This window comes from Brassica rapa, chromosome A02, assembly GCF_000309985.2.
Source record: "Brassica rapa cultivar Chiifu-401-42 chromosome A02, CAAS_Brap_v3.01, whole genome shotgun sequence".
Lineage (NCBI taxonomy): Eukaryota > Viridiplantae > Streptophyta > Magnoliopsida > Brassicales > Brassicaceae > Brassica > Brassica rapa.
Genome location: NC_024796.2, coordinates 30,115,910 through 30,135,046, shown reverse-complemented (window position 1 = coordinate 30,135,046; position 19,137 = coordinate 30,115,910). Strand labels below are relative to the sequence as shown.

Sequence of the window (19,137 nt, the reverse complement as noted above, 5' to 3'; positions counted from 1 at the left end):
GATCTTTACTGTTGTTTTAATATTTCTAAACACATTTTATATTTGTATTAATGTATATTAAACTCTCTTTCATGGTACATGGGCATCGTTTAAATTTTTCGTCAATTAATTTAATAAAACTTCATAATACTCCCTAAATTGGTTGACTAACCACTATAAAATCGCTATTCTCTAGAAAAACGGAGACAACAAAGGTTTCAAACCTCTTTGACCTTCATCATATGTTAGTGAGGGATGCAACTATGCATTAAAATAGAATTTTCATTTTTTTGAATTTTTCTCAAAATCTATGGGTTAACCCCTACAAAATATTTAATTTTTCGGTAAATACTCTATATACTGAAGCCTATGATCTTTACTGTTGTTTTAATATTTCTAAACACATTCTATACTTGTATTAATGTATATTAAACTCTATTTCATGGTACATGTGCGTCGTTTAAATTTTTCGTCAATTAATTTAGTAAAACTTCATAATACTCCCTAAATTGGTTGACTAACCACTATAAAATCTTTATTCTCTAGAAAAACGGAGAAAACAAAAGTTCCAAACCTTTTTGACCTTCATCATCCCTTTCTTATTAAAGGAGGAGCATTGATATAAATAAACCTTGGCCTCATGTGTTTATTACATGAGTGTCATTTCCTAGGTGTCATCACCACATGCACTCTCATTTACTTTTTAAAAAACCCTTCATAAACTAGAAAAATTACAAACAAATGCCACTGGTCATTACATTATACTATGATTTCGGATTTCAAAAATAACCTTCGGATTACATTTCGATTTAAAAAAAAACCGGAATCTAAATAAGGTAGCATATTAACTTCTTCCTAAGAGAGACTTTATGGTATGTTCGAAAATTTGGAAGTGTTTCATTTAAATAAGGCAACACAATAAGTATCTCATCTAAAGTTATGTACGCTTTAGTACAATTTTTTATTCTTTAAACGTGGTACAACTAAATTCTTTAACCTGTATCAGTACTTGGTACATCTAAAGTTCATATCAAAATTCATAAAACTAATCTTGCAACAAGCAAACTATGTTTATCATAAAACTAATCTAGAATCGTTTATCATAATGTTCATATCATAACCTATACGAATGTTCATATCAAATCGTTTTATGATATTTTTGATTCAATTCATCGAAAATAACCAATTAAATCCAAGACTTAATGCTTCAAAGTATTAAGGAAAGACAATTGAATTGTTAACGTAATCAAGGACACTAAATTCAAAGAATTGTAAAACTTACCTTAATCGATAGGGGAATGATTCTGAAATATTTTTATACATTGTTCCGTTTATATTTTATTAGACAATTACTTATGTTTCATTTAATATTATATTTATAATTTACCCGCATACAAACAAATATACAATTTAATTTTAATGGCCATATAAATTTATATTGACATACTAAAATTCTTAGCTATAATCCGTACTTTCTTTCATATATTTTTCTTACTATGACTTTAACTTTTATTATGTCTACATATTAAAAGTTATAATACTTTAATAATCTCCTCGTTCTGCGCAGGACGCGGGTTATCACCTAGTAACCTTTTTACAAACCTGTTAAGCGGTGGAAGTTTGGGTTCAATGCCCACTGCTGAAGGAGCTGTCTCTGATTTGTTTGGGAAGCCTCTCTTCTTATCCCTCTACGACTGGTTCTTGGAGGTATATGCTATTAAGACTTACTCTGATTTACATCTTAAAGTTGAGAACTTTGTTGTTTTGATTCTGTGATGTTCTTGTTTTAAAGCATGGAGAAGTTTACAAACTTGCGTTTGGTCCAAAGGCATTTGTTGTCATCTCTGATCCTATTGTTGCGGCATGTCCTCAGAGAGAACGCGTTTTCCTATGACAAAGTAATGGAGTCAGTCAGTGTCTTTGTTTTGTTTTCTTTTGGTACCACCATCAAGTAACTTTCCTTTGTGTTTTTTTTAGGGAGTTCTTGCTGAGATCTTAGAGCCCGTCATGGGAAAAGGGTTGATACCTGCTGACCTTGATACCTAGAAGTTAAGAAGAAGAGGTAAGTAAAGCTGTTTTTGTTACTCTCTCTATGTTTATGGCCATTGATGATGATCTGTGTTGCAGCTATAACTCCTGCGTTCCATGCATTGTATTTGGAGGCCATGGTCAAAGTATTCAGCAACTGTTCTGAGAAAATGATACTGAAATTGAAATTGAAAAACTTATAGTTTTTAAATTTATACATTTTTAAACTTTTTTTTTCTGGTATATTTATTTTTAATCATGCAATTAATAAAATTTTAATTTTAATTTTAAAAAAAATATTTTTTCTATTTCTAAGAACTCCTAATTGGAAATCAACATTAGACACATTATTTTAACTAAAATCCTTAACTATTCAAACAAAAACAAATAAAAAAAAATAAAAAAAAATTAATATAATAATGATAAGGACTCCAAAAAGGAATCCACCATTGCGGATGTTCTAATATATTATAGCCTATAAAAGCGGACAAGACCGAAGTATCAGTTTCATACACATCAGACAACTTCGAATCAAAAAGACAAACAGTCAAACAGATATGTCCGAACCATCTGAAGCCTCTGATCCTTGCGCTCTCATAGGCATCGTAAAGAATCCAGATGGCACCATCACTCGCGACCCACCAGATTCCCCTGCGTCCCAGCCGAACCTGACCTCTCCTCTCCAGTCATATCCAAAGACATCATCGTATCAGACTTCACGTGGATGCGTCTCTACCTCCTCACCGCCGCACTACGTTTGCCTAAACAAAAACTCTCTCTCGTCGTCTACTACCACGGCGGAGGCTTCATCACCGGCAGCGTCGACTTCAAACTCTACGACGACTTCTGCAACCTCATGGCGCGTGAGCTCAACGTGGTCGTCGCGTCACCTTCGTACCGTCTAGCTCCTGAGCACAGACTCCCGGCGGCGTACCACGACGGAGCGGACGCTCTGACGTTTATTAGAAAGTCCGACGACGAGTGGATCAAATCTCACGTCTATCTCTTTAACGTGTTCACAGGCTCCGGTGGTAACTTGGCTTCGGACATAGAGTCGCCAATGTACTTGATCCGTTATTACGTATATGTGGATTGATCTTACACCATCCGTTCTTCGGCGGGGAAGAGCGGTGCGAGTCCGAGATCAGACATGAGAACGATCAGGTTTTTCCGCCTGCTGTCGGAGACCTTTGTTGGGAGCTTTGTCTCCCTGTCGGAGAGAATAGGGACCATGCGTATTCGAATCCGACAATGGGAGATGGACTGGAGGTACTCGGAGCGTTGAAGTGGAAGGTGATGGTGTGTGGAGGAGGAGGAGATCCGATGATAGACAGGCAGAAAAATGTGGCAAAGTTGATGAAGGAGAAGGGAATTAATGTGGTGGAGCGTTTTACCGACGGCGATGTTCACGGTGCTGAGCTCGGTGATCCGTCCAAGAGCCAAACTCTGTTTGCTTCCATCAAAAGTTTCATTTCATCTACACCGTATCGTTTTTAAAAGACATCCATAAAATAAGGAGGCTTATACTAGAGGCCCATCCCCCAGCCCAATATTGTAGGCCCATTTAAGGATTACCTTTATGTATTGATTCGTGGAAAAATTATAAATAAGAAGCCCAAGAGGCTGGCTCTCTCTTTTGTTAGACATGTCTCGTTCTCTTGTAGAACATGGCATGGACATTTCTATACTTCAATGTTGTGAAAGGCCTGTTTAGTGATTTAAACGAGATCTGGTTTCAACTTTTAGAGAAGGCAAATTATACGCATAATTGTTGGATCTCTCCCATCATTATCGGTGTAGATTTTTAGCAAAGACGACATCAAATGAGTTAGTTGCCAATCTTCCGAAATAGATTTTAATTATAGTCATTAACGCTTTGCTATCTTTTTGTTTGCCTGATATTTGATTTGCCAATCTTCAAATTAGTTTTGAGCATTGAATTTTCTGCGAACTTCTCAACCAATGAAAGAGACGTGCCAACTACTTGTGTACCAGAAAAAGTCTCTTGTTCTCTTTAGTGCACAAAAAGAGAAAGCAAAGAGCACTACGTTTTCCCTGGTTGCAATGTCATTGTTTCCTTTAGTGTCTCATTCTTTTTCCACTTGAGTTTTGCATTACAATGTTTCATCAAGTAAACTGTGTTAAATCATTCACATCAAATATAAGAATTATTTCAGTGTTAACTTAAAACTATGATCTGTTCTGTTATTAGTTTGCATTTTAACAAAACGAAAACATTTTATTAAGTTTCAAAAAAACATTTTATTGACAGTAATTACCTTCAAAAAAGTTTTTTTTTGTCAGCCCAAATCCTATTTTTACAAATAATTACGAAAACAATGAATTCAATTAAGTCAATTTCGGACCCACTAAACAAAGTATTAGACTATTATCCAAGCTTTTCAAGATAAAATAAATTGAAATATTTAATTGCTATTTTCTTTTTTTATTGCCTATAAAATCGGAGAAGACTGAAGGATTCAGTTTCATACACAACACAAGACTTCGAATAATGTCCGAACCATCTCCAGTCTCTGATCCTTACGCTCACATAGGCATCGTAAAGAACCCAGATGGCTCCATCACTCGCGACCCCACCAGATTCCCGTACGCCTCAGCCACACCTGACCCCTCCCCGGTAAACACCGTCGTATCCAAAGACATCACCGTGAGCCACTCAAACTCCACGTGGATGCGTCTCTACGTCCCCGTTACCGCACTAAACGACGGCGTTTCGTCTAAAAAACTCCCTCTCGTCGTCTACTACCACGGCGGAGGCTTCGTCATCTGCAGCGTCGACTTCAAACCCTTCCACGACTTCTGCAACCGTATGGCGCGTGAGCTCAACGCGGTCGTCGCGTCGCCTTCCTACCGGCTGGCTCCGGAGCACAGACTCCCGGCGGCTTACGACGACGGAGTGGACGCTCTGAGGTTTATTAGAACCTCAGACGACGAGTGGATCAAGTCTCACGCTGATCTCTCCAACGTGTTCCTCATGGGGACAAGCGCCGGTGGTAACTTGGCCTACAACGTCGGGCTCAGATCCGCCTTGGCGGACCTGAGTCCGTTATGTATCCGTGGGATGATCTTGCACCATCCGTTCTTCGGCGGCGAAGAGCGGTGCGAGTCCGAGATCAGACTTGAGAACGATCATGTTTTTCCGCCTAGTGCCGGAGACGTTTGCTGGGAGCTTTGTCTCCCTGTCGGAGCTAACCGGGATCATGAGTATTCTAATCTGACGGTGGGAGATGGACCGGTGAATATGGAGATGATCGGACGGTTGGGGTGGAAGGTGGTGGTGAGTGGAGGAGGAGGAGATCCGATGATAGATAGGCAGAGAGATGTGGCGAAGCTGATGAAGGAGAAGGGAGTTGATGTGGTGGAGCGTTTTACTGACGGCGTTGTTCACGGTGCTGAGCTCGGTGATCCGACCAAGAGTACAACTCTGTTTGCTTCCATCAGAAATCTCATTTACTCTTAGAGGCCAGCCCAATATGTTAGGCCCATTTAAAGGTTACCTTAATGTATTGGTTTGTGGAAAAGTTATAAATAAGAAAATATTAGACATCTCTGGTTTTCTCTTGTGGAACTTGGCATCGACATTTCTATTCTCCAATGTTGTGGGAAGGCCTATTTAGTGGTCTGAACTCTGAATAAAGGGTTTATTAATGGTTTTACTTAGTTGATCGTCTTAGAGAAGACAAGTATACAGATTAATAGAGAAAGATTTGTAATGATTATTCAGCATAATACAAAGAGTATTGTTAAGCATGAATTTCATAAAACGATTTAGAGTAATACAGTTATATTTAAATTCTCATAAAGTATGTAAAATTCTTATAATTTTTGTAATTTTTCTTATCATTTATAATAATATGATTGTACTCCAATGTTCCACACTTGGACGAACAAGGGCGCAAATGGATGCTCCTTTGGAGACCACTTACTTGTATAATGAGTTATAAGTTATTTGAAGGGTTTTGAAAACAGATTGTATTCTCTCTTTTATACAGCCAGATTGTATTCTCTTGTTAATTGTGTAAGTATTAAAATTATAAAATAATATTACAAATGATCTCCTCAGACTATATGATTATAAATATATAAACGTAATGTATTATATTTAAGGAGTTGTTAAGGAGTTGCGTAAACTTCAAAAGCGAGAACAAGTGCAAAGAAGATTTGGTCGCGGTGGTGGCCAAGGCGGAAGTCGGTTAGGTCGTGGAGGAGGTGGGGGTAGATTTGGTGGCGGTGGTGGTGGTGACAGAGGCCACCGATGAACACAACTCTATAGTTTCACTACTATTACTGCTTTCTTGCTGTGGATAAATCTGTTATTTGTTTTCTTGTTTTCTTCTTTTGAACAACTCAAGGGACTCTTTTGTTTTTCCACTAATTTGTGTAATATAATGATGATAAAATTATGAATTCATCAGTTACACTTTCTTCGTAGTGAATGATTTCATATGGTATAATTATAGTTAAATTGCTCTCCATTTCAACTGTTGGTAAAATGGTAACCTGATCAGCAGAATGCTTGTGGAATTGATGTGATCTGTGTGAACATAATGTATCTTGCAAGTTTGGACTAGTCAATGAAGGACAAAAGTTACCTACCGTTTATGTATTCTTGCAAATTCTCCATTCTTTTTAGTCCTGTTCGGAACTACGGTAGGCGCTACTCGAACGGTAACCCCATACCTAGCGAATTACCGAAATATCAGTAATATTCGAAGATTACGTGGGGTCTAATTTTAAATACAATTTAATATATTTATAATATATTTAGATAATTTTAAATATGATGACACATATTCTTAGACATAATTATATAATTTATATATATAAATTTAAACAACTTCTTTTTGATTAGTCGAATATCTAGATTATGGTGTGTTTGGTACGAAAAAATTCTTAAATGAAGTAATTATGTGTTTGTTTTGAGTTTGATAGATAATTATAATTATTTAGTAATGAATCATTACAAAAAATCTGTCAATAATGATTAAAAATAATTAACCGTGTTTCAACTTTATATAGACGGAAAAAAAATTAGGCGGTCTAGGCGGAAATTAGGCAGAAATTAAGCGGTCAACGCAGAAATTAGACGGTGTTACGTGGGTCAACGCGTATCAACGCCTAGCTACACTGATTTGGGCATATTCACCGCGGTCAAACTCCGAACAACTACTAAACGACCGCGTTTTTGAACATGGCTTTTTAGTATAGCCGGTAATTCTTCTGCGTGCTTGAATTTAAACACAATTCTATATATAAGCGTAAATCTTTTTTTTTTAATCAAAATGCGTAAACTCTTATATATATGCGCAAATCTAAGGGTAGATTAAGGCTTTCTTATATTTGCCTGATATATGATTTTTCCAAACTTCAAATTAGTTTTGTGCATTGAATTTTTCTGCGACTTCTCAACCAATGAAAGAGACTTTGTGAACCCATAAAATGTCTCTTGTTTTAGTGCACAAAAAAAAAAGAAAGCACAGAGGACTAAGTCATTGTCGTTGGTTAGTCTCATTCTTTCTCCAATTCAGTTACATTACAATATTTCATCAAGTAAGTTGTGCTAAATCATTAACATTAGTCTCATCTTTCTCCAATTCAGTAACATTACAATATTTCATCAAGTAAATTGTGTTAAATCATTCACATTAGTCTCATTCTCTCTCCATTTCAGCTACATTACAGTAAGAAAATTGTGTTAAATAATTCACATCAAATATATAAATGATAACAGTGTTAATTAACGTAAAACTATGATATGTTCTGTTGTTAGTTTGCATTTTAACAAAATGTAAACATTTTATTTACTGTAATTAACCTTCAAAAGAGTTCTTTCTCAACACAAATCCAATTTTATAGTAGTTACGACACCAAAGAATTCAGTTAGGTAACTTTTTCGGATCCAACAAAGTACTTTGTTTAGACTATTATTCAAGCTTTTCAAGCAAAAAGTCAAATTTTACACCGTAATTCAATAAAAAATTATACACATATTCAAGCTTTTCATGAATAAAATAATATTCAAATAATTTAATTACTAATAATATTATAGCCTATAAAAGCAGACAAGAATGAGGGTATCATTAACTCCGGTCTCTTACCCGATGTTCTTAACTCATGATTTGATACTTTTTTAATTTTTGTTTTTTTTTTATATTTTTCGGCTAAAAGACGACTTTTATATCTCTTATTCAAAAGACGATTCTTAACTTTTCTTAGCTAAAATCTAAGAAAAAATAAAAATCGTGTCTTAGCCGAAACTAAGAACCCCAGTTAATAGACCGGGGTTAAAGATGGTCTAGTATCAGTTTCATACACAACAGAAGACTTCGAATCCAAAAGACATCAGATATGTCCGAACCATCTCCTGATCCTTGCCCTCTCATAGGCATCGTTAAGAATCCAAATGGCTCCATCACTCGCGACTCTACCAGATTCCCACGCGTCCCCGCCACACCTGTTCCGTCTCCGCAAAACCCCTTCGTCGTAACCAAAGACATCACCGTACGCCATTCAAACTCCACGTGGATGCGTCTCTACGTCCCCACTACCGCACTAGGTTCATCTCAGAACCCCCTCTCGTTGTCTTTTACCACGGCGGAGGTTTCATTGTCTGCAGCGTCGACTTCACACTCTACGACGACTTCTGCAACCTCATGGCGCGTGAGCTCAACGTGGTCGTCGCGTCCCCTTCGTACCGTCTAGCTCCCGAGCACAGACTCCCGGCGGCTTACGTCGACGGACTCGACGCTCTGAGGTTTATTAGAATGTCCGAAGACGAGTGGATCAAATCTCACGTCGATCTCTCCAACGCGTACCTCATGGGGACAAGTACCGGTGGTAACTTGGCTTACAACGTTCGCGGATTATTGTGGATTGATCTTACACCATGTTAGATTTGAGTTTAATTATGGGTTTCCAATGATTTTATCCCTTTATATATTACTAGGGGTTAGCCCGCCCTACGGGCGGGGTTAATTACTTTACATTTATATTTTTTTGTAAAATTTGGTGCAACTTGATTTGTAAAAGATCATGGTCTTCATTTTGTCACCAGCTTAATCCATATAACCGTTTTGTTTATTTGGGAGTTTTGTGTGATGGAATGAACCGTGATATATAGAGTTTATTTTGCAAGCCTATTTAGCTTTTGATGCTAGTTGGAGAACAAATGATTTATGATATTTATTTTGGTGTGTTTTTTTTGTACATAGTCTTTGTGGAGATGTATTTCTATATTTTCAGTTCGTAAGTGATGAAGAATATTTTCTATAAAAAAAAGAAGTGATGAAGGAGTTGTTGAAAGCACTTAAGTAAAAATGTGGAACATATGAAAATTTGAAAATGTTTATGTTCTTTTTTTGCATAAACACGATAATAAATTATTGACTTGCCTTTTTTCCTTGTTAATGATGATGCTTGGTGGTCTATTATCCATTGTATAAACTTATAACAATTTTTAAACGATATATATTGAAAGAACAAAATTATTTCGTTAAAATAACACTATTTCAATTATATACAAAAATGAATCCTCATGAATTTCAAGAGGGAACTACATGGAGCACAAAAATGGAGCACGTAGACACTTAAAGTTATATACAAAAGCAAGAAAAAACTTGGCCAAGAACACTAAAGGGAACGTCATCATCTTTTTAAACAACTATCCTATAAGACCCTCAAGCTCTAAAAGGCTTCTGCAGTCAAACTACAACACCATTGCTTCTCCGCCGGAGGAGCCGCGTCACCATTTCGTCAGCCGACAAGAAACAAACAACAACCACCAAAACGTTATCAAATGTATTTAGCCTTGAAGCCTCTAAAGCAAGCTCTGTCACTTCTTCTTGACTTGTCAAAACGTCCCAAATCCCCTCACATCTCATTATCAGAAACTCGTCTTCCTCTGTTAACGTATATGTTTGATCTCTGGCTATGCGATGTCCTAATCGCCTAGAGCTTGTGTGACTTATAGAATGCCGTTTAAGTAACCGTCATTGACAAAGCTTCCACTCTTGTTCTTTCTGGTAAGTAGATTGGTCTCGTCTTGAGACATATTTATTGCTTCACATTCTTACAGAGAACAGCTCTGCAATCCCCTGCATTTGTCTCAAGAAACAGAGAACAACAATCATGAGCAAACAAACCAACACTTAAAATCGAATCTTAGTGACTATGAGATGGGTTTGGTCGAAGCAAGCAAACATACCTTCCAAAAAGGGCAGCAAGGTGTGGTACAGGAAAAAGAGCCCGGAAGAAGAGCCGACGTAACACAAATAACATTGGCAAATATGGACTATGATCACGTCATCCCATTGATTTCTAAGGTTTTCTTTGGAATAATAAATCGAATATAATATTATCTATAGATTGTGTACATTGTTTTCTCTCAGTACTAAGAAGCTAACTTCAACACAACCACGAGTAGTAGTTTCTGACTGGTTTCATAAAATCAGAGCACTCTTTTTTTCCTTATTGATACTTATTTTGTTGCATTTTCTGGCTTATTTCCCAACTTCCCCACCCGTAAATGTTTTCCACTATAATTCGTTCCTCTATTCAGAAACCAGATACAATACAAAGACCAATTAAAAGATTAACTATAGAGAGATTATGATCTCATGAGGGGGAGGATTATCTACTTTATCTTTGGAGAGACATGTGATTAGTTGTTGCTGTTCTTCAGTAGTAAGTGTGTCCTTTAGGTACATCGTAGCAGCTGCAGCTTCATCGTGCCCGCCTTTCCATGTCAATCCTTGAGTTATGGCATCCAAAGCGTTACAACTTTAGAAATTTAGTATCAGAAACGAAAGAACGTTTATGTCTACATACCTGTCACGAAGCAGACAGCCTTTGCCAATTTTGATATCCACATCATCATTCTCCTTCTCGAGATATTGGTATTAGACCAGCAACCTTACAAAGTACACCTAGGAGAGTTCATCATTCATATATAGTGTATGAGATAGGTGAGGAACGCTTGAAAGCTGGACAGATGAATTTATTGCTATGAATGAATGCCATCAACCACATCAAATCTTTAATCGCAGAGGAGTGGATGATTGGAGTAATTTTGACGGTTTCAGAAAGGCGGAGGTAGCTATGAGAGTTTCGACCATAGAGGAGAGAGAGGTCGAAAACGTTTTAACTTTTAAGCAATGGGTTATTGACCTAATTTAAACGGACAACAATATAAGCATTTGTAATGGGCCAACGAAAAAGCATAAGTTCACTTCGTTTCCTAAAATCAAAAGACGGCTGAATGTTAAAAAGCAGGAGTACACGTGTCATGTTTTGCCCCTCAGTCCTTGCTGATGTGGACACCTTAAGGAGAGACCCAAGCCAACTTTATTATATAAATGCTTAGAGCAACTGCAACGGTGATTTTAGATGAGTCCTTACCATTAATCCTTAGCATTATTTCAATATAATATTATTATTTTGGTTTAATTAGCTAGGGATCAATCCTTCTTGAAGGATTGGAAGGACTCAATCCTTAATACACGTGTCTCTCTCTATCTCTCCTCCCACGCTCTCTCTCTCGATCTCTCCTTGCTCCATCATCTCCCACCATGATCCTATCTCTCTCTCTCTCTCTTTACTTCATTTCTCTCACTCGGACACTGCAAATTGCCAGTCGAGATTTGTCACCGCCTGTTTTATAATTCCTCTTCTCCCTTTTCGTTTTTTCCCCGTATCAATGGATCCTACAATTCCTCTTCAATCATATTTGTGAGTTTGTTTTGGTGTTACTGCAATCATGACGTGGGTTGTGTAGCTACTTAAATTGGTGCTGGAAGAGTTCTCTTTCCCTTTCTCTGCACTAGATACTGCATTGAAGTTAGGATTTTTAGCTATGCTATTGGGGATATCGTGTTTTGTGTGTGTTGAATTGGCAGGAGGGTACTCTGACTTTGGTTGAAATTTTCATATGTAGTCTTGCTTTGTTTTCTCTTCATAAAGTTTTGTCCTTTCTATGGTGAACGTGAAGCTCTTTTTCTGTTTTATCTGGATTCTGTTATCAGTCAAAAATCTCATGAAATGAAATTGCATAAATCTTATTAGGTGTTTGAAAAAGCTTGAATCTTTCATGTGTTGTTCCTTGAAGTTAGGTTGTTAAAGAAATTAGAATTTTTGCTAAGGTTTTTTTTTTTTAAATGACTTGTTTGTGTCTGGCAGGGGAAGTGAAATGGCTCTTATCAATTTGGAAGCTCATGTGTTGCTGCTCAGTGGGGGATTCGTCGTCCTCATGTTGCAGTCAAAGCTTCTTTTTATCCAACCAGATTGGAATCTCACCATGACAAGTAAGAGTCTTTAACTTTACCATGCCTTAATTTGTTGAGATTGCTTCTTCCCATTGCATATAGTTGCTGTAAAGTGTTTAGTCTTACTGCTTTGTAAAGTTTCATGTATCTGAGAGGCTAATGAAGTTGTCTTTATTTTGATATAACCTTCAGCAGTTGCATCAGCCAAATAAATTGTTTGGGAGCTTCACAGTCGAGTATGTTTTCACATGGCTCCTTGCCCTTCTTGTCACTTGTAATGGGACAGTCCCGTAATTCACATTCTCGTAGAGGAGCTCGCTTCACCGTTAGGCCTTAGGTTGAGTAAACAAAATATACTTTTGAGTTTATGTCGTGGATCCCAATAACGTCGGAACGTTACGGATGCAGTGGAAGTGAATGGAGGGATTATTGTGTCGGTGGTGAAGGAGGAAGATTGGTTTAAGAAGCAGAGGAGCCGAGTGAAAGTGATTGACTATGGCGAATCTGTCATCATGCCTGGTCTTGTTGATGTGTAAGTTTGATCTTAAACCACATCACCAAGGACTCGGTTCTGTGTAGTTTATGCTTCCTTCTGGAACAATGGCTGCTGCTGCTGGTAATCAAATCATGTTTCAATTACTTTGAGTTTCGGTACTTAAACATTGGCTCTTTCTTTGAAAGTTAGTTTCCTAGTAAAGTTGGCTCTTTCCTTGACCAATGAAACATGAACTCTTTCTTTTTTTTTGAACTTCATGAATACAAAACGCTAAGGACTCTAATTCAAGTAACACCATTGGACTTGATTCTTTTGATTAAGTCCTTAACTATTCAAAAAAAAAAAACCAAAAAATTTTTAATGTTTTAATAATGCTAAGGACTCTAATTAGAGTAACACCATTGCATATGCTCTTATATTGTTGTCCGTTTAAATTAGGTCAATAACCCATTGCTTAAAAGTTAAAGTTCACTTCGTTTCCTAAAATCAAAAGACGGCTGAATGTTAAAAAGCAGGAGTACACGTGTCATGTTTTGCCCCTCAGTCCTTGTTGATGTGGACACCTTAAGGAGAGACTCAAGCCAACTTTATTATATAAGATTTAATGTCCCTTAGAATTTCTTATGTTGGATATATATCCCTAATACACCATCTGTTTGCGGCCAAGAGCGGTGCGAGTGGGAGATCAGACACGAGAACACGATCATGTTTTTCCGCCTACTGTCGGAGACCTTTGCTGGGAGCTTTGTCTCCCTGTGGGAGCTAACCGGGATCACGAGTATTCGAATCAGACGGTGGGAGATGGATCACGGGATCATGAGGAAAAATCCAACGGTTGGGATGGAAGGTGATGGTGTGTGGAGGAGGAGATCCGATGGTAGATAGGCAGAGAGGTGTGGCGAATTTGTTTAAGGAGAAGGGAGTTGATGTGGTGGAGCGTTTCACCGACGACGGTGTTTACGGTGCTGCCGAGCTCGGTGATCCGTCCAAGAGCCAAGCTCTGCTTGCTTCCATCAGAAATTTGATTTCCTCCCCTGCACCGTTACATTTTTCTTTAAAATCCATACCATTAAAGAAGGCCAAATTGCTGATGACCCTTAAAGATTGAAGTGTTTAGACCAGCTCAATAACCCATTGATATATTACCTTCATGTATTGGTTTGTGTAAAGATTATATAAATATGATTAATAGTGGAGGCTCTCTCTTGTCTTACACATCTCTTGCTTTCTCTTTTGACATCTCAGAGTCTTATATTGGATGTATACATCTTAGAGTCAGCCCTGCATGGACATTATGTTCCATTAATGTTCCACCTTTTGACGCACTAGGGCATACAGATGCTTCTTTGGAGACCATTTACCTGTATAGTGAGCTATAGGAAGCTAATTGAAGGGTTTTGAATATAAGATGGTATTCTCTTATTAGTTGTATAAGGATTAAAATCATAAGATAATATTACAAATCATTAACTCGCAATTTATTGAAGAATTTTACAGATTTGATGATGAAAATACAAACATAAAATATTATATTGTTTTGGTTAAAGAACATATAAGATAATGTTATTTGCAGTGCTTCTCTGGCAAACCGATGACTAAATCAGTTTCTACTTCCAAATTAAGATCTATGACTCTGAATTTCTCTTGTTGATCAGTCGACCCTCTCCATGGTTCTAAAACAGTCTGTTCATAACATAGATTGCATTGGAGTCAACCACACAAAGATAGCATCATATATAATTTTCTACATTTGAATAAATTGTAAGCAAAACTAGGTGAAAAAATCTCACTTTTGTTTTTGAAATGGGCTATATATATATATATGAATCGGAAAGAGAGATGAATTACCTTTTGATGTAACCGGACGTTCTCTTCTAACAATTGTTTCTCCTGAAACGAAGCCATGTTATCTCACATTTATAGAGAATGCTAATAAGCAAAACTATTAACATATATAACATATTGCATTGCACCTTTGCTTTTAGCTTCTCCAATTGCTCCCTGAACAATTGCGCCTATAACCATTCCAACTATTTTCATTACCATGATAAAAACACTAATACAGAAATTACACACAAGTCTGGAACGATGTTGATAAAGTTATTGACATATGTCGCTAAATCACCGCAAAAAATTCCGTGTCCAAGTTGTTATTTGTAAATGAGGTTAATAACTCATAGCTACACGGTTGAGATGGGAAATTATTAATTTCAACATGCATGTATATATATATATATATTTGCATTGTGGCATCATCATTCATATATACCAATATATATTGATGAAAACATACCTTTTTTGCTCGGACCTTGGCCAAACTTCTTTGGAGTTGACTATCAATTTCTTGAAGCTCTTCTAGAGAACACGAAGCAAGTTCTTGACCCAGTAGCTTCCTATACACACGCAAAAGAGAGTGTATGATTGCATAATTTTGTTAAAACTCTATTAACGTAAATTAATGCTAATAGCATTACAAGTGAAAATAAACAATCAAAAAGGTGGCAACAATAAGGAAAAACAAAGGCTAAGACATGATACCGCTTGTGAAATTCAAGGAGTTCAATCTTTGTGATCATGTGGCTTGCTTCTTCCTTTAATCGCTACATAACGCCAACAGCATGAAACCATAGGACGCAATAGAAGTAAAACAACATCAATATATAATTTTTTTTAATTTACGGCCAATATAAACTGTTTAACAGTTAGATCAGCGTTTTGATGTTAAAAAAAACTGTTGAACAATCTTTGTCCCATCGATTCTGTATATGTACACACTGTTGAACATATCTACATTGTACAAACTGCTGACATATCACAAGATTTGGTTTTGGTAGGGCATGAGAAAAAAAATCAATATCATTAAACCATGTAAATATCTATGACATAATATAGACCAAAATAGTTTGGTAACAAACCTGGACGTAAATTTCTGAGTCATGGTTGTTGGTTTCATGATCTTTTGTGTACTTGCGGTAACGTTCGATCGTCTTCCACATGCTGATGATCAAACATAGACAAATTATAGAATCCACAGATCTATATATCTCGCTTAAAAAAGATATGTAATTAAATCTGAGGTTTAAATATAAGACGTGCATCTTCTAGCAACAAAATATTAAAATGTAGTTTATTTGATTTTTAAGTAAAGATTCACCTCCAGATCTCTCAAAGTTGTACGTACTACAATGTCTTTTGACTGCTGGTTAATAGCATCTATATAGCTAACTATAAACCCATCCCATTCGAATTCATCATCATGCCTTTTCTTATAATGTCTAAATCGATGAACTCCTTTTTGCAATTTTGGCCAAAATCAAATAATTGAATCTAGAACCTCTAATCTATATGAAAAACTATAATTGACAACATCTGCTAGCATAGAGAAAAACAACCACGTTTAACGTTATACATCTACTTGGATATATTACAGCACAAAGCTTTGATTGGTTTCTTCTTAGATGTATAATTAAGTATTAGTCCAAGAAATACATGATATATATATATATATATATATAGACAGGGGAAATCTATGTATAAACTGCACATCCGAATCAAATGAAGAAGAGCACACATAATTAAGTCATATGGCTACAAAAGTGGAGCCCAAATAAAGATACAACGAAACCAAAACTATAGTACGCAACCTAATAGGGGCAAGAAAAAAAATAAAACATATTTATAATTTTATATTATCAATATATATATGGATGGGTAAAAAATTGTACAAGTTGGTACGGATATCACACTAAATAACCATCTAAATTATAGTCTTAATCCATTTAGAGCTAGTTCCAATGTTGTTTTATGTTCATAATTTCAATAAAATTTTGGAAACCCTAGACATACACACTATAGTTAATTAGACAAAAAAAAGTTCAGGTAGATCAGAAAATGTGAGTTTGTATATATTTCTCAATAAGTGACTATTATATAAATATAGAAAATGAAATCATATTATTATAGGAAGAGAGAAGAAGTAAATCTTTAGGCTTCAGACAAGGATCGAATCTCATCAAGTAACAAATCTAAGATAGTAGCTTTATTCAATTACGATTCAGAAAAATTCAGACCAGACACATAACCTAAAAAGCCTAATTAACCAAATAAAAAGTACAGAAATAGTAAAAGAAAGTAAATTCAAGGATAAAGAAGACATACTCAGAGTTGGAAAATTCGTAAAGCCTTCCTCTCTGAGAGAAAACAATGAGAGAAACTTGAGCATCACAGAGTACTGAGAGCTCATAAGCTTTCTTCAGCAAACCATTTCTTCTTTTTGAGAAAGTCACTTGTCTACTCGTCGCGTTTTCTATTTTCTTCATCTCTATCTTTCCTCTCACCATTTTTCTTCTTTTGACTTTTTTTCTTCTTTTTATTCCTGGCACAAGATCGGTAAAAAAGATTGGAACCTTAAACCAGCCAATGACCAGTTAACATAACCAGAGTCATAAAAGAGAGAGAAGGATCTCACCGAAGAGAGAGAAAGATCAAGTGTCGGCAGAGAAAATGAAGAAGAGATAAGCTAATATATAGTGAAGAAAATTTTAATTTAAGACTAAGATATCTCAGGAAATGGTAAATTTTAAAGATACGTGGATAAATTAAAGGAAGACATCAAAGTTGAGGAGGAGAAGCAAGAGCTGAAACTCAACAAAAATGGAAAGAGAAAAAGGAAAACTGGGAACTTTTAGGAACCCTAGAATGATTTGTGAGGAAAGGAAAGGGCAAATTTCTCAATGTTTTACTAATTTCTTTTGGTATGGGTCACAATGAAATAATGTTATTTTCATTTCTTTTTATTTTTGATAATAATAAAATTGTCAATTATGTATAGAATATTTCGATTTTCTGTCCATATCTTCTCCTCACCACATAGTCGAATAATTAGATGCCAATAAAGAAGAAACAGGATAATTCTTGTTTTCTTTCATCGGTCTGAAAAAACAACCAGATTTTCTTTAAAATAATTCATATATTTGTTGTGAGGGAATAACACTTATTGTTGTGCACCAATTATAGTATTTCAACTTTTGATAAAACAATTGAGAAAGACGATTGAGGCATGTTCAAAATGTTATATTAGAATAATGGCCGTACGAAATAAACTATTTAAATATAAAAATATAGAAGTATTAGGAAAGATCCATATGCCTTGTGCCTTATAGTCGTCGAAAAAACATATTCATTACCCTGTTTTGGTTAATTTTAACGAGGCAAGAAAGACGAATATCTGAAAGTCACTAAATTAGGAAATTTTGGGAGAGAGAATCTGAGAAAGAGTGAGGAGATGTGAGGAATATTTGAAAAAAGAAAAAGGTTTGTGCTTGAACTTTTTACTACAGTATGTCCTGGTTAAAAGAACAAACAATATACTTATATATATATATATATATATCACCCAAAAATAATCTTAAATATCCCATATATATTAATTGAGAAACATTACAACTTCTTTTTGTATTTATGTGTCATCACAAAGATGATTTTTAGAATCACTAGAGAAATAAGTTGGTCCATCTAATTATATAATAAGTTTTTATTAAAGTAACAATAAATTCATTATTAATAAATATGTCATAATAAATCAGTGTTATAAAAAATAATAAATTCAATATTAATGTTCTTTATTATTTCTTTAAATAAAAGTTATAGAATTGCCTAATATGCTTAAAATAAATATGACAATTAATGACTTTGAAAAAATAAAAATTTAATAAAAATTAGTGTATCTTCTATCATATTTGTTTAATTTTAAATTATTAAAATAAATTAAGCAATTGTATTAACTATATAATAAAATTTAGATTTTTGGTATATGTTATATTTTGAATTTTTTTAAACGACTATAATTACTAAAACTATTAAAAGTCTCACATTCAAATTTTGTGATCCATGATTTTAAATTTTTGTTATAACAAAATACATATGATTACAAAATCATATAAGTAAAATATCTAATTTAATTAACTATTAATATATATATATATATATATATATATATCATTTTAAATTAAACTATATACCATATATAATACATAAATATTTTAATTTTCCTAAACAATTTTTTTCCTCTTGAGATTAAAATGATATTTTCCTCTTGAGATTAAAACCCATTTCTACTATATGCCTCTCTCTTATTGGTCAGTTTGTTTTCCTAAACAATTTTTTTTAGTGTTTCAAAAAAAAAACATTTTTTTTTTTTTTGCTTTTAGATACCCAATGCAAGTATCAACCAATGTGGTTGCTCTAATAAAATATTTGAGAAAAAAAATTCTATAAAATATATAATTATCAAGAAAGCGAGAAAATCAATGCGTGATCACCTCTTAACCCTTCTCCCAATTCCACCATCGTGCA

General features: G+C 35.2%; 3 protein-coding genes, 1 long non-coding RNA gene and 1 pseudogene across 6 annotated transcripts; 4 read left to right on the top strand and 1 right to left on the bottom strand.

Moving 5' to 3' along the window:
- The first annotated feature begins 333 nt into the window (after positions 1–333).
- Positions 334–4,239, top strand: LOC103854989 (annotated as a pseudogene).
- Positions 4,240–4,471: 232 nt separating this feature from the next.
- LOC103854987 (probable carboxylesterase 120) lies at positions 4,472–5,688 on the top strand. Its single transcript, XM_009131951.3, has one exon. It carries the CDS (start codon positions 4,520–4,522, stop codon positions 5,486–5,488), a length of 969 nt encoding a protein of 322 aa, XP_009130199.1. The 5' UTR covers positions 4,472–4,519; the 3' UTR covers positions 5,489–5,688.
- Positions 5,689–8,376: 2,688 nt separating this feature from the next.
- LOC103855104 (probable carboxylesterase 120) lies at positions 8,377–8,921 on the top strand. The gene is made up of 2 exons (XM_009132058.2): positions 8,377–8,584; positions 8,629–8,921. Exons 1-2 carry the CDS (start codon positions 8,377–8,379, stop codon positions 8,919–8,921), a joined length of 501 nt encoding a protein of 166 aa, XP_009130306.2.
- Positions 8,922–11,525: 2,604 nt separating this feature from the next.
- Positions 11,526–13,094, top strand: LOC103854985. Of its 3 annotated transcripts, none has more exons than XR_630613.3 (3): positions 11,526–11,812; positions 12,202–12,326; positions 12,480–13,094. It is a non-coding gene; the product is annotated as an uncharacterized LOC103854985 (long non-coding RNA). The 3 variants fall into 3 exon arrangements; XR_001957583.2 differs by having other exon boundaries at positions 11,526–12,134; XR_630612.2 differs by having other exon boundaries at positions 11,527–12,326.
- Positions 13,095–14,214: 1,120 nt separating this feature from the next.
- On the bottom strand, positions 14,215–17,557 carry LOC103854984 (MADS-box protein AGL42). The gene is made up of 8 exons (XM_009131950.3): positions 17,252–17,557; positions 16,942–17,158; positions 15,699–15,780; positions 15,322–15,383; positions 15,077–15,176; positions 14,757–14,798; positions 14,632–14,673; positions 14,215–14,466 (listed from the first exon to the last, which is right to left on the bottom strand). The coding sequence occupies exons 2-8, from the start codon at positions 17,121–17,123 to the stop codon at positions 14,347–14,349; spliced, it is 630 nt and encodes a 209-aa protein (XP_009130198.1). The 5' UTR covers positions 17,124–17,158; positions 17,252–17,557; the 3' UTR covers positions 14,215–14,346.
- Between the last annotated feature and the right edge of the window lie 1,580 nt (positions 17,558–19,137).